The sequence below is a fragment of the Choloepus didactylus genome, chromosome 4, assembly GCF_015220235.1.
Source record: "Choloepus didactylus isolate mChoDid1 chromosome 4, mChoDid1.pri, whole genome shotgun sequence".
Taxonomy (NCBI): Eukaryota; Metazoa; Chordata; class Mammalia; order Pilosa; family Megalonychidae; genus Choloepus; species Choloepus didactylus.
This window is the reverse complement of record NC_051310.1, coordinates 66,869,084-66,885,525: the sequence shown is the minus strand read 5'-3', so window position 1 is coordinate 66,885,525 and position 16,442 is coordinate 66,869,084. Positions and strand designations below refer to the sequence as shown.

General features: G+C 39.2%; 1 protein-coding gene across 1 annotated transcript in view; it reads right to left on the bottom strand.

Moving 5' to 3' along the window:
* Window positions 1–16,442, bottom strand: part of HERC2 (HECT and RLD domain containing E3 ubiquitin protein ligase 2) — a 299,399-nt gene that overhangs the window by 231,127 nt on the left and 51,830 nt on the right. Inside the window, exon 4 of the mRNA XM_037832807.1 lies at window positions 2,684–2,821. Coding sequence (XP_037688735.1) covers window positions 2,684–2,821 — 138 coding nt within the window. The remainder of the gene's footprint in view (window positions 1–2,683; window positions 2,822–16,442) is intronic.

Genomic DNA, 16,442 nt, shown 5'->3' with positions numbered 1-16,442 from the left:
ATCTGCAGTTACTTCCTCCACTGAAGTCTTGAGGGTCATCCATGAGGGCTGGAATCAACTTCTTCCAAACTCTCGTTTATGTTGATATTTTGACGTTCTTGCATGAATCAAGAATGTTTTTAATGGTATCTAGAATGGTGACTCTTTTCCAAAAGGTTTTCAACTGACTTTCCTCAAACCTATTAGAGGAATTACTAGCCATGGCAGCCTTAGCCTCACAACATGTATTTTTACAATACTAAGTCTTAAAAGCCAAAATTACTCCTTAATCCATCAGTTGCAGAATGGACATTGTGTTAGCAAGCATGAATACAACATTAATTTCATTGTACATCTCCATCAGAGCTCTTGCATGACCAGGTACATTATCAATGGGCAGTTAATATTTTGAAAGGAATCTTTTTCTCTAAACAGTAGGTCTCAACAGTAGGCTTAAAATATTGAGAAAACCATGTTGTAAACAGACGTGCTATCATCCAGGCTTTGTTGTTCCATTTATAGAGCACAGACAGAGTAGACTTAGGGCCCTAAGACTTTTGGAATGGTAAATGAGCACTGGCTTCAACTTAAAGTCATCAGCTCCAATAACTTCTAACAAGAGAGTCAGCCTGTTCTTTGAAACTATACATTGACTTCTCTCTAGCTATTAAAGTCCTGGATGGCCTATTTTTCCAACAGAAGGCTGTTCTGTTTATGCTGAAAATCTGTTGAGTGTAGCCACCTTCATCAATTATCTTAGATAGATCTTCTGGATAACTTGCTGCAACACTTGTTGCTTCACCTTGCACTTTTATGTTATAGAGACGGCTTCTTTCCTTAAACCTCATGAATCAACCTCTACTAGCTTCGTAATTTTCTTCTGCAGCTTCCTCATCTCTCTCAGCTTTTACAGAACTGAAGAGTTAGGTCCTTGTGCCAGATTAGGCTTTGGTTTAAGGGAATGTTGTGGCTGATTTGATCTTCTACCCAGACCAGTAAAACTTTTTTCCTCATCAGCAATAAGGCTGTTTCTGCTTTCTTATCATTCATGTGTTCACTAGAGTAGCACTTTTCATTACTTCAAGAACTTTACCATGCATTCACAACTTTGATAACTCTGCTAGCTTTTGACCCACCTTGGCTTTCAACATGCCTTCCTCACTAAGCTTAATCATTTCTAGCTTTTGATTTAAAATGAGACATGGGACTCTTCCTTTCACTTGAACGCTTAGAGGCCATTGTAGGGTTATTAATTGACATAATTTCCATATCACTGTGTCTCAGGTAATAGGGAGGCACAGGAGAAGGAGAGAGATGGGGGAACAGCCAATCAGTGGAGCAGTCAGAACACACACATTTCTCAATTAAGTTCGCCATCTAATTACGGGCATGGTTCATGAATCCTCAAAACAATTACAATAGTAACATCGAGGATCAGTGATCACAGATCACCATAACAGTTATAATAATATTGAAAAAGTTTGAAATTTTGCAAGAAATACCAAAATGTGACACAGAGACATGAAGTGAGCACAAGCTGCTGGAAAAATGGCACTGACAGACTGGCTCAACGCAAGGGTGCCACAAACCTTCAATTTGTAAAAAAACACAGTATCTGCGAAACACGATGAAGCAAAGCAAAATAAAACAAGGTATGCCTGTACAATAACTCTGAAATCCTTCCAGCCTCTCTCTCTTGATCTACATCAAGCCATACCAGGTAATGTGAACAAAACACCACTACCACCACACACACACACCCCCCACCTCCTCTCCCTCCTCTTCAACCCCACCACAGACACAACCCACCCTCTCACCCTCCACCCCCACCCCCCTTTTCTCAGAACATTTACTTCAGAAAACTTGCAGCTATAAATTCTTTCTCTGCCCCTTTAAACTGTACGTAAATCTTTTGAAAAACTAAATAAGTCTCTGGCCAGTTTTACAAAGTAGGATATTTTTTCCCTCAAGGACCTGAGAGCCATCTCTTTGAAATGTAATGATCCAGGAAGATAGCAATCCTATCTCTCATTTTCCATGGGAGAATAAGGAGCCTAACTTCTACTTCCTGTTATAAAGATACAAAAAATTTATTTTCCTTTGGATAAAGGCAATTAACAAACAGAGAAGGCCACTCCAATTACCAGGTTAATTTAGGATGAACTATGTGAGGCAAATGGTACTGTCAAGTCCTCCTGAGAACTAGTTATTGTTTATCTTGAGAAACGTATGTAATGAGAATTGTATCTGCCTAGCTATAAAAAAGGGTAAAATTTCTGTCTTTGCAATCTCATTAGCAGATTGCCTGTGATGAGCATTAACTTTCTGCTTTACTGCTTAGCCAATAATAAAACTGCTTTTTCTTCTCTTCTACTTTTGTACAGAAGTTTTCCGGGTTGGCAAGCGATTTTGTCTTTAATTATATTTCCCCAATAACAGCCAAGTGGAATATCCACTTTATAATTCATGATATATATAAGAAAATATTTATTTATTCCTTGTGTATTAAAAAATGTGAAACAAAAATGAATCTAATAAATTAAAAAAGCTGAACTATACAAGATAAATAGGACATAAAGAAAAAGGATGAGTTTTACTAAACTAGATAAACAGAATAAATGACTATAAAAAGCCCATCTGTAATATCTAGAAAAGGAATACCAGACCAAGCTTTCCAAAGTACCAGAATCTCAGATCATAATACCTGGTTGCTTGCCCCATACCCAGCTCTCCAAGATTGATTTGGCCCTACATGTAGGCACAGGAGTTTCTTCTTCATCCTTTTTCTCTTTGTCATTCAGATCTTCTTTTTTTGTTCCACTTTGACCATCAACACCATCATCTGGAGAATTAAAAATAAAACCTGTAAAATTGCTTTTTAAAATTCAACACTCACAAGTCAAGTCTCTTTGTCAATGCTCATTCCAAAAACAGAAACATCAAGTTACAGCGCACATGTTGAATGTCTGATGATGAAAAAGAAAAATTACATGAAACATAATTGTAACAGTAGCAGTGATTTATGTTGTAATGAATGGCCCCAGTGACCCTTTAATAAAGAAATCAATATATCACTCAACTACTTCTTTCAAACGTATGATTTCCAAAATAATATTTCATCAATTTCCTACTCTGTTTCACAGCTAAGAAACTTAGTCTTTGATATTTATCTACTTGAATCTCACACTAATTCTTTTATCCAGTGATTCCCAGGTTGCTGGCATGATGATGGAGGGAAAGGAAGGTGTGGAATGGGAGTGTGATTCAAAAATCTCTTTTTAAGCCTATATAATTGTTACATAAATGAGCCAAAAATGGCCTCTGTTTATTGGTTCTGTGTATTGTTTACTTCTTCATGGTAGTCTGGGTCCATTAAAAAGCACACAGGTGCCAAACTCAAATTTTACAAATCCAATTATTTTTTAAAGAGTCCAAATAAGCAATTTTTCCACTCAGAGTCAACCTGCTTTGCATATACCTGCTTTTCATTTGCCCAGCCTCTGTTCTCAATTGATAAGACCCTACACTTATAAGTCTCCTCTGACCTCTCTTCCCCTGAGGTCCCCTGCCATATTGACTGTGCCACAACCTAGACATGTAAGTACCAACCCCCTTCCTTTCCTCTCTCCCCAAAGAGTTTGAGAGTTTTCCCCTTGGCCTGCTTTTCCTCTAGGTGACTCCCTTGTGACAGCTTTTGGAAGTTTCCCACTGAGAGGGCTTGCCCCTACCACTGCAAACTTGTCAAAACATTGGCCCCCAAAAACAACTTATGTGGTACTGCCACCTTGGTCAACTCTGAATTCCCCAAATTTAAACTCACTACAATTCCCTACCCTATTGCCAACTGAGAATCACAGTAACACAGGGCACTACCACTGACAAGAGTACAGAGCGTAATTCATAGTGTTGGAATACAAAAGAAAGCTGAAAGCCATGACAAGGCTATTGACAACTTAAGGTTCAGTCAAGAGCACTGCCATGAATTCATACATAGCAAGCGAAGAGATGAGAGAACTAACCTTAACCTTGAAGTTTAAACACATCCTATTGTATCAGGCTCTCTACTAAATTCATTATTTTCTAAATGACAAAACTAGAAATATACATCTAGATCTGTGAAAGAGACTACGTTGTATTCAGAATATACATGGTATGGATGTGAGAGAGTACTTCTTAAATAAAACTCCAAAAAAAAACACAATGTAAAAAAATTAATAGATACAATTATAACAAAATTTAGACTCTCTTCAAACAAGACCACACACAAAGTTACTTTAAAAATGAATATCCAAATGAAATAAAATATCTGTAATAACTAAAACCAACAAGGAACTAACATCTATTTAACAAACTGCTGCATTCTATAAGAAATATCCAACAGAAAAACAGGGAAATCACTAGAAGAAACCCAAATGGCTGATCCTAGGAAGAGATACAGTCATGTTCAGAAAAATATAAAAACTGGGAAATATTAGGAAGCTAGAATATAAGTTGCAAGAAAGGAATTCTGTTCCCCTTTCTCAACTGATTTTGTTCACTGGTATACCCCAAATGCCTAGAACAACATCTGCCAGGTAAGCTCGCAATAATTTGGTACAGAAATAAATAACGCCATATGTCAAAAGAAAAGTGGGGCTAGAGGCACATAACTTCAGCACTGCTGGCAGATGGGCAGACTCCACGGTCAGACTGGATAGCAACCCAGTGCAAATGAGTTACAGGAAAGGTCCAGCAATCTCCTCCAAGGGCACTGCCCCTCAGAGCTCTGGCTCAGGCCCACAAGGGAATCTGTGCAGGGATGTCCATGATTAGGAAAATGAGGAAGTAAAACGAGGAGAGAAACCAGCAGTCGAAAGCACCATGGACACAACTTAAAAAACACAATGATGAATGACAAACGGAATAAACGATGGGCTATGAAACCTTCCATTCATATAAGCTAAAATGAATGCACATTTGTGGAGACACAGAAGGTTCCCTGGCTTGATAGGTTATAGAAAGAGGCCTCTTTCCAAGCATTGTGTGCCTGAAGGCAGGCAATTTAGATAAGGATAAAGACGCCCGGGCTCCTTCCATGCTCCTGTCTCCTGCTCCTGCCTCCCATCCAGCCTCAAACAGATTGTCCCTTGAGATCAAAGACATGCAATCATGATTTTATGCCTTTAGAAAAAATGCTCCCTCCCTGAAAAACCCAAAAACAGTCACGTGGGAGACTACCTTGTATGCTATAAAAACCTGCAGGAATGGGTAAAAAAAAGTTTCTTTTGCAGGAACACAGAGATGGAGTTGGCTCCCTTCTTTCACAATTGGTGCCCCGTGTGAGGAATTCCAGTCCTGACCATGACGTTTGGAAGCTATGCAGTAAGTACAAGCGAGTTGTCTCACAGTGGTTCAGTAGTTTCAGCCACTCAACGATATGGGTCAGTCTCTGTGTTCCCCAGCACTGGTATGTTTTAATTTTACAACGGCTGCTGCAGGCTAGTGAAGCTTCTGTTTCAGAAGACAATTTGTACTCTTTATTGCAAGATGTTGTTCAACACAACCCTTGGTTTCCCAAGGAAGGCACATTAGACTTAGATGTGTGGGAGCGCATTGTACAAAATTTAAAGCGCCACTTTAAGCAAGGACAGAAAGTTTCCTCTAAAACATTTACTACATGGGCTCTTGTTCACACTGCCCTGGCCCCTCTTCATATCGCCGAGACTGAGAGTTCTGAAACTAAGGTCCCTAAAGAAGAAACCGTCGCTCTCTCCAATGAATGTCTTCTGCCTCCCAAGCCCTCAGCTCCCATACCGCCAGCTGATAAAGGCGGCAGGGAAATGACTATAGCCTCACTCCCTCCCCTTCCTCCTTGAACGCCACCACCGCCACCTCCCCTTTCTAAAGGTGCCGCGCCTGTTTTACAACGCTGTCTGCGCGAAGCGGCAGTAGCTAGCAATCTTGTTTGTCCCATTATGCTTAACCAGCTGCCCAGAAATTTTTCCTCAAGTACCAGGACTGGGAAGTCCAGGTGGAAGCGCCTGCCATAGACAAATACCAAATGCATCTGAATTTAGGTAGCTTTGCAATTCAAACTTTCCCTGTGCTGGGTAAGTGTGTAATTTTTTGTTTATTGTGTTCACTTTGCTTTCTTTTGTTTCCATTAGTCTATTGTGTAGTAAAGCTAACTCAGTTGATCCAAGGGTCATGCACGCAAACTCAGTGGGTTTGAGCCCCAATAACCATAACCCTAGATTTGTAGTTCTCCTTTTAAATTTTGTGCAGTTTGCACAGTTTGCGTTTGTATTAAAAACCAGTTACATTTAAACAGCGCCCACTATGTTCTGTCTTTATAATTTCTTTGGCTATTGCTCAGCCATGGGAAACTCTCAAAATACGCCAGTTACATCTCCCTTAAAAACTATTCTTAATAATTGGTCTAAATTTGGAAAGTATACTATTGCAACTGTGTGTGGCCACAATTAAGTAAAAAGGCAAAATAACCAGAAAATGGGAAACTAACCTTCAAGTAATATCCAGGTAAAAAATGTATTACAAGAACAAAACAAATGAGCTATAGCTGCAGTCAGCTTGCCTTTATGTATGGTATAACTAGCTACAGCAAAGCGTATCAAGAAAGACAAAGAAATCTGTACATGAAAAGAAAAGTTACAGTTTAAAAATATGCGGACTTCCACCTCTGCTTTAATGTAAAGCCTTCCAAAGCAATTAAATAAAAGAAATAATAATGCAAATGTAAAAGAAATAATATTGTAATTGTGCTGGCCTATCAGTTTTTAAAATTAAGAAGTCAAAACGAACCTAGTCAAAACGGTCCTTGCAAAAGCCTGAAATTGCTAGAAAGACATCAAAAGTAACTAATACAATTTAAAAATCAGCAAAAGTGCAAACTGTCAAACCAGTGTTGTAGAATAGTATCTCTACTAAGGAATCTGATAATAAGAACTATAACTCCCTCTCTGTATAAAAATCAGACAGCTAAGGAGACTTGTTCCCATACGCCAACAAATGATTTGTGTTCTGATGGTAAAAAACCAGTTATTCCTGAGGCGGGGCAAGACGGCGGACTGGTGAGCTGTATGTTTTAGTTACTCCTCCAGGAAAGTAGGTAGAAAGCCAGGAACTGTGTGGACTGGACACCACAGAGCAATCTCACTTTGGGCATACTTCATACAACAATCATAAAAACGTGGAACTGCTGAGATCAGCAAAATCTGTAACTTTTTGTGGCCAGGGGACCCCCACCCCTCCCTGCCAGGCTCAGTCCCATGGGAGGAGGGGCTGTCAGCTCCGGGAAGGAGAAGGGAGAACTACACTGGCAGCTCTTATTGGAAACTCCTTCTACTGATCCAAACTCCAACCATAGATAGACTGAGACCAGACACCAGAGAAGCTGAGAGCAGCCAGCCCAGCAGAGAGGAGACAGGCATAGAAAAAAAGAAAGCACGAAAAACTCCACAACAAAAGGGGAGGATTCTTGGAGTTCTGGTGAACACAGAAAGGGGAAGGGCAGAGCTCAGGCCCTGAGGCTCATATGCAAATCCCAAAGAAAAGCTGATCTCTCTGCCCTGTGGACCTTTCCTTAATGGCCCTAACTGCTTTGTCTCTTAGCATTTCAATAACCCATTAGATCTGTGAGGAGGGCCCTTTTCTTTTTTTCTTAAATCCTTTTTTCTTTTTCTAAAACAATTACTCTAAGAAGCACAATACAGAAAGCCTCAGAGGCATGTAATTTGGGCAGGTGAAGACAAGAGCAGAACTAAGAGAGCTCTGAGACAAAAGGCAATAATCCAATGGCTGAGAAAATTCACTAAACAGCACAACTTCCCAAGAAAAGGGAGGTGTCCGCTCACAGACATCATCCTGGTGGACAGGAAACACTCCTGCCCATCACCAGCCCCATACCCCAGAGCTGCCCCAGACAACCCAGTGTGACAGAAGTGCTTCAAACAGACACACACCAAAAAACTGGATGTGGACATTAGCCTTCCCTGCAACCTCAGCTAATTGTCCCAGAGTTGGGAAGGTGGAGCAGTGTGAATTAACAAAGCCCCATTCAGCCATCATTTCAGCAGACTGGGAGCCTCCCTACACAGCCCTGCAGCCCAGAACTGCCTTGTGGGGACAGCACTTACCAGTGACATAGAACAGTCATCCCTCAACAGAGGACCTGGGGGTGCACGGCCTGGGAAGAGGGACCCACTCGTAAGTCTCAGGAGCCATACGCCAATACCAAAGACTTGTGGGTCAGTGGCAGAGACAAACTGCGGCAGGACTGAACTGAAGGATTAGACTATTGCAGCAGCTTTAAAACTCCATGATCACCAGGGAGATTTGATTGTTAGAGCCACCTCCCCTCCCCGACTGCCCAGAAAAACACCCCATATACAGGGCGGTCAACACCAACTACACACGCAAGCTTGGTACACCAATTGGACCCCAAAAGACTCACTACCCCACTCACCACAAAGGCAAAGCAGGGGAGAAATGGCTTGTGGAGAACAGGTGGCTCGTGGACGTCACCTGCTGGTTACTTAGAGAAAGTGTACTCTACGAAGCTGTAGATCTGATAAATTAGAGATAAGGACTTCAAATGCTCTACAAATCCTAAAAGAAACCTATCAACTTCAGCAAATGCCAAGAGGCCAAAAACAACATGAAATTATAAAGCATATGAAAAAACCAGACGATATGGATAACCCAAGCCCAAGCACCCAAATCAAAAGATCAGAAGAGACACAGCACCTAGAGCAGCTACTCAAAGAACTAAAGATGAACAATCAGACCATAGTACGGGATACAAAGGATATCAAGAAGACCCTAGAAGAGCATAAAGAAGACATTACAAGACTAAATTAAAAAAATAGATGATCTTATGGAAATTAAAGAATCTGTTGACCAAATTAAAAAGATTCTGGACACTCATAGTACAAGACTAGACGAAGATGAACAACAAATCAGTGACCTGGAAGATGACACAATGGAAAATGAAAGCATAAAAGAAAGAATGGGGAAAAAAAACTGAAAAAATCGAAATGGACCTCAGGGATATGATATATGATATAAAACGTCCGAATATAAGACTCGTTGGTGTTTCAGAAGGGGAAGAAAAGGGTAAAGGTGTAGGAAGAGTATTCAAAGAAATTGTAGGGGAAAACTTCCCAAATCTTCTAAACAACATAAATACACAAATCATAAATGCTCAGCGAACTCCAAATAGAATAAATCCAAATAAACCCACTCCGAGACATATGCTGATCACATTGTCAAACACGGAAGAGAAGGAGCAAGTTCTGAAAGCAGCAAGAGAAAAGCAATTCACCACATACAAAGGAAACAGCATAAGACTAAGTAGTGACTACTCAGCAGCCACCATGGAGGCAAGAAGGCAGCGGCACGATATAATTAAAATTCTGAGTGAGAAAAATTTCCAACCAAGAACACTTTATCCAGCAAAGCTCTCCTTCAAATTTGAGGGAGAGCTTGAATTTTTCACAGACAAACAAATGCTGAGAGAATTTGCTAACAAGAGACCTGCCCTACTGCAGATACAAAAGGGAGCCCTACAGACAGAGAAACAAAGACAGGACAGAGAGACGTGGAGAAAGGTTCAGTACTAAAGAGATTCGGTATGGGTACAATAAAGGATATTAATAGAGAGAGGGAAAAATATGGCAAACATAAACCAAAGGATAAGATGGCCGATTCAAGAAATGCCTTCACGGATTTAACGTTGAATGTAAATGGATTAAACTCCCCAAATAAAAGATATAGATTTGCAGAATGGATCAAAAAAAATGAACCATCAATATGTTGCATACAAGAGACTCATCTTAGACACAGGGACACAGAGAAATTGGAAGTGAAAGGATGGAAAAAAATATTTCATGCAAGCTACAGCGAAAACAAAGCAGGTATAGCAATATTAATCTCAGATAAAATAGACTTTAAATGCAGGGAGGTTTTGAGAGACAAAGAAGGCCACTACATACTAATAAAAGGGGCAATTCAGCAAGAAGAAATAACAATCGTAAGTGTCTATGCACCCAATCAAGGTGCCACAAAATACATGAGAGAAACACTGGCAAAACTAAAGGAAGCAATTGATGTTTCCACAATAATTGTGGGAGACTTCAACACATCACTCTCTCCTATAGATAGATAAACCAGACAGAAGACCAATAAGGAAACTGAAAACCTAAACAATCTGATAAATGAATTAGATTTAACAGACATATACAGGACATTACATCCCAAATCACCAGGATACACATACTTTTCTAGTGCTCATGGAACTTTCTCCAGAATAGATCATATGCTGGAACATAAAACAAGCCTCAATACATTTAAAAAGACTGAAATTATTCAAAGCACATGCTCTGACCACAATGGAATACAATTAGAAGTCAATAACCATCAGAGACTTAGAAAATTCACAAATACCTGGAGGTTAAACAACACACTCCTAAACAATCACTGGGTTAAAGAAGAAACAGCAAGAGAAATTGCTAAATATATAGAGATGAATGAAAATGAGAACACAACATACCAAAACCTATGGGATGCAGCAAAAGCAGTGCTAAGGGGGAAATTTATAGCACTAAACGCATATATTAAAAAGGAAGAAAGAGCCAAAATCAAAGAACTAATGGATCAACTGAAGAAGCTAGAAAATGAACAGCAAACCAATCCTAAACCAAGTACAAGAAAAGAAATAACAAGGATTAAAGCAGAAATAAATGACATAGAGAACAAAAAAACAATAGAGAGGATAAATATCACCAAAAGTTGGTTGTTTCAGAAGATCAACAAGATTGACAAGCCCCTAGCTAGACTGACAAAATCAAAAAGAGAGAAGACCCATATAAACAAAATAATGAATGAAAAAGGTGACACAACTGCAGATCCTGAAGAAATTAAAAAAATTACAAGAGGATATTATGAACAACTATATGGCAACAAATGGGATAATGTAGAGGAAATGGACAATTTCCTGGAAACATATGAACAACCTAGACTGACCAGAGAAGAAATAGAAGACCTCAACCAACCCATGACAAGCAAAGAGATCCAATCAGTCATCAAAAATCTTCCCACAAATAAATGCCCAGGGCCAGATGGCTTCACAGGGGAATTCTACCAAACTTTCCAGAAAGAACTGACACCAATCTTACTCAAACTCTTTCAAAACATTGAAGAAAATGGAACACTACCTAACTCATTTTATGAAGCTAACATATATCTAATACCAAAACCAGGCAAAGATGCTACAAAAAAGGAAAACTACCGGCCAATCTCCCTAATGAATATACATGCAAAAATCCTCAACAAAATACTTGCAAATCGAATCCAAAGACACATTAAAAAAATCATACACCATGACCAAGTGGGGTTCATTCCAGGCATGCAAGGATGGTTCAACATAAGAAAAACAATCAATGTATTACAACACATTAACAAGTCAAAAGGGAAAAATCAATTGATCATCTCAATAGATGCTGAAAAAGCATTTGACAAAATCCAACATCCCTTTTTGATAAAAACACTTCAAAAGGTAGGAATTGAAGGAAACTTCCTCAACATGATGAAGAGCATATATGAAAAACCCACAGCCAGCATAGTACTCAATGGTGAGAGACTGAAAGCCTTCCCTCTAAGATCAGGAACAAGACAAGGATGCCTGCTGTCACCACTGTTATTCAACATTGTGCTGGAAGTCCTAGCCAGGGCAATCCAGCAAGACAAAGAAATAAAAGGCATCCAAATTGGAAACGAAGAAGTAAAACTGTCATTCTTTGCAGATGATATATATGATCTTATATCTAGAAAACCCTGAGAAATCAACGATACACCTACTAGAGCTAATAAACAAATTTAGCAAAGTAGCGGGATACAAGATTAATGCACATAAGTCAGTAATGTTTCTATATGCTAGAAATGAACAAACTGAAGAGACACTCAAGAAAAAGATACCATTTTCAATAGCAACTAAAAAAATCAACTACCTAGGAATAAACTTAACCAAAGATGTAAAAGACCTATATAAACAAAACTACATAACTCTACTAAAAGAAATAGAAGGGGACCTTAAAAGATGGAAAAATATTCCATGTTCATGGATAGGAAGGCTAAATGTCATTAAGATGTCAATTCTACCCAAACTCATCTACAGATTCAATGCAATGCCAATCAAAATTCCAACAACCTACTTTGCAGACTTGGAAAAGCTAGTTATCAAATTTATTTGGAAAGGGAAGATGCCTTGAATTGCTAAAGACACTCTAAAAAAGAAAAACGAAGTGGGAGAACTTACACTCCCTGACTTTGAAGCTTATTATAAAGCCACAGTTGCCAAAACAGCATGGTACTGGCACAAAGATAGACATATAGATCAATGGAATCGAATTGAGAATTCAGAGATAGACCCTCAGATCTATGGCCAACTGATCTTTGATAAGGCCCCCAAAGTCACTGAACTGAGCCATAATGGTCTTTTCAACAAATGGGGCTGGGAGAGCTGGATATCCATATCCAAAAGAATGAAAGAGGACCCCTACCTCACCCCCTACAGAAAAATGAACTCAAAATGGACCAAAGATCTCAATATAAAAGAAAGTACCATAAAACTCCTAGAAGATAATGTAGGAAAACATCTTCAAGACCTTGTATTAGGTGGCCACTTCCTAGACTTTACACCCAAAGCACAAGCAACAAAAGAGAAAATAGATAAATGGGAACTCCTCAAGCTTAGAAGTTTCTGCACCTCAAAGGAATTTCTCAAAAAGGTAAAGAGGCAGCCAACTCAATGGGAAAAAATTTTTGGAAACCATGTATCTAACAAAAGACTGGTATCTTGCATATAAAAAAAAATCCTACAACTCAATGACAATAGTACAGACCGCCCAATTATAAAATGGGCAAAAGATATGAAAAGACAGTTCTCTGAAGAGGAAATACAAATGGCCAAGAAACACATGAAAAAATGTTCAGCTTCACTAGCTATTAGAGAGATGCAAATTAAGACCACAATGAGATACCATCTAACACCGGTTAGAATGGCTGCCATTAAACAAACAGGAAACTACAAATGCTGGAGGGGATGTGGAGAAATTGGAACTCTTATTCATTGTTGGTGGGACTGTATAATGGTTCAGCCACTCTGGAAGTCAGTCTGGCAGTTCCTTAGAAAACTAGATATAGAGCTACCATTCGATCCAGCGATTGCACTTCTCGGTATATACCCGGAAGATCGGAAAGCAGTGACACGAACAGATATCTGCACGCCAATGTTCATAGCAGCATTATTCACGATTGCCAAGAGATGGAAACAACCCAAATGTCCTTCAACAGATGAGTGGATAAATAAAATGTGGTATATACACACGATGGAATACTACGCGGCAGTAAGAAGGAACGATCTGGTGAAACATATGACAACATGGATGAACCTTGAAGACATAATGCTGAGCGAAATAAGCCAGGCACAAAAAGAGAAATATTATATGTTACCACTAATGTGAACTTTGAAAAATGTAAAACAAATGGTTTATAATGTAGAATGTAGGGGAACTAGCAGTAGAGAGCAATTAAGGAAGGGGGAACAATAATCCAAGAAGAACAGATAAGCTATTTAACGTTCTGGGGATGCCCAGAAATGACTATGGTCTGTTAATTTCTGATGGATATAGTAGGAACAAGTTCACAGAAATGTTGCTATATTATGTAACTTTCTTGGGGTAAAGTAGGAACATGTTGGAAGTTAAGCAGTTATCTTAGGTTAGTTGTCTTTTTCTTACCCCCTTGTTATGGTCTCTTTGAAATGTTCTTTTATTGTATGTTTGTTTTCTTTTTAACTTTTTTTTTCATACAGTTGATTTAAAAAAGAAGGGAAAGTTAAAAAAAAAAAAAGAAAGAAAAAGAAAAACAAGGAAAAAAAAAAAAAAGATGTAGTGCCCCCTTGAGGAGCCTGTGGAGAATGCAGGGGTATTCGCCTACCCCACCTCCATGGTTGCTAACATGACCACAGACATAGGGGACTGGTGGTTTGATGGGTTGAGCCCTCTACCATAAGTTTTACGCTTGGGAAGACGGTTGCTGCAAAGGAGAGGCAAGGCCTCCCTATATTTGTGCCTAAGAGTCTCCTCCTGAATGCCTCTTTGTTGCTCAGATGTGGCCCTCTCTCTCTGGCTAAGCCAACTTGAAAGGTGAAATCACTGCCCTCCCCCCTACGTGGGATCAGACACCCAGGGGAGTGAATCTCCCTGGCAACGTGGAATATGACTCCCGGGGAGGAATGTAGACCCGGCATCGTGGGACGGAGAACATCTTCTTGACCAAAAGGGGGATGTGAAAGGAAATGAAATAAGCTTCAGTGGCAGAGAGATTCCAAAACGAGCCGAGAGATCACTCTGGTGGGCACTCTTACGCACACTTTAGACAAACCTTTTTAGGTTCTAAAGAATTGGGGTAGCTGGTGGTGGATACCTGAAACTATCAAACTACAACCCAGAACCCATGAATCTCGAAGACAGTTGTATAAAAATGTAGCTTATGAGGGGTGACAATGGGATTGGGAAAGCCATAAGGACCAAACTCCACTTTGTCTAGTTTATGGATGGATGTGTAGAAAAGTAGGGGAAGGAAACAAACAGACAAAGGTACCCAGTGTTCTTTTTTACTTCAATTGCTCTTTTTCACTCTAACTATTATTCTTGTTATTTTTGTGTGTGTGCTAATGAAGGTGTCAGGGATTGATTTAGGTGATGAATGTACAACTATGTAATGGTACTGTAAACAATCGAAAGTACAATTTGTTTTGTATGACTGCGTGGTATGTGAATATATCTCAATAAAATGATGATTAAAAAAAAATAATAATCAATGAAAATTTCCCATCTCCTATGAAAGACATAAAATTACAGATCCAAGAAGCGTAGCGTACCCCAAACAGAAAAGATCTGAATAGACCTACACCAAGACACTTAATAATCAGATTATCAAACTTCAAGAACAAAGAGAGAATCCTGAAGGCAGCAAGAGAAAAGTGATCCATCATATGCAAAGGAAGCTTAATAAGACTATGTGCAGATTTCTCAGCAGAAACCACGGAGGCAAGAAGGAAGTGGTGTGATATATTTAAGATACGGAAAGAGAAAAACTGCCAACCAAGAATCCTATATCCAGCAAAACTGTCCTTCAAATATGAGAGTTCAAAATATTCTCTGACAAACAGACAATGAGCGAGTTTGTGAACAAGATACGTGCCCTACAAGAAATACTAAAGGGAGCACTACAGACTGATAGGAAAAGACAGGAGTGAGAGGTTTGGAACACAATTTTGGGTGATGGCAGCACAGCAATGTAAGTACACTGAACAAAGATAACTATGAATACGGTTTAAAGAGGAAGGTTAGGGGCATGTGGGACACCAGAAGGAAAACGGAAAGATAAAGACTGGGTCTGTGTAACTCAGTGAAACCTAAACTCTTCAACAACTGTGACAAAATGTACAAATATGTTTTTCCACAAGGGAGAACAAACGAATGTCAACCTTGCAAGGTGTTAAAAATAGGGAGGTATTGGGGGGGAAAATACAATCAATGTAAACTAGAGACTATAATTAACAGAATCATTGTATTATGCTTCCTTTAATGTAACAAAGGCAATATACCAAGGTAAATGCAGATAAGAGAGGGTCACAGGGAAGGGGTGTGAGGCTCTTGGCATTGGTGGGTTGTATGACTCTTTATTCTACTTTGATCTAAGGTTATCTTTCCTTTTGCTGCTTCCTAGCTGTCATGTTTTTCTTTCTTCTCTTTTTTCTTTTTCTTTTGCCTCTCTACCTTCTTTGACTCTTCCTCCTGCTTTGTGAAAGAAATGTAGATGTCCTTATATAGTGGTGAGGGTGGTGAAATAAATACGTGACTATAGAGGGAAACATCCATTGTTTACTTAGGATGGAATGCATGGCAAGTGAACAAAACCATCTTAAAAAAAAAAAAATGAGTCGATGATGAAACCTTGAGGGCACTATACTGAGTGAAATAAGCCAGACACATAAGGACAAATATTGCAGGGTCTCACTGATAGAAACTAATTATAATATGTAAACTCATAGACATGAAATGCAAGTTACCAGGATATAGAACGAGGCTAAAGAATGGGGAGCAGTAGCTTAGTATGAGCAGAATGTTCAACTAGGATGAACTTAAATGTTTGGAAACGAACAGAGGTGATGGTAGCATGTTGTGAGGCTAACAGGGGTGAATGGTGTGTGAATATGGTGGAAAGGGGAAGCTTAGAGTCACATATGTCACCAGAAGGAAAGTTGGAGGTTAAAAGATGGGAATGTATAACACAGTAAACCTTACGGTGGGCAATGTCCATGATTAACTGTACAAATATTAGAAATCTCTTTCATGAACCGGAACAAATGTATGACACTACAACTAGAGGTTGATAAT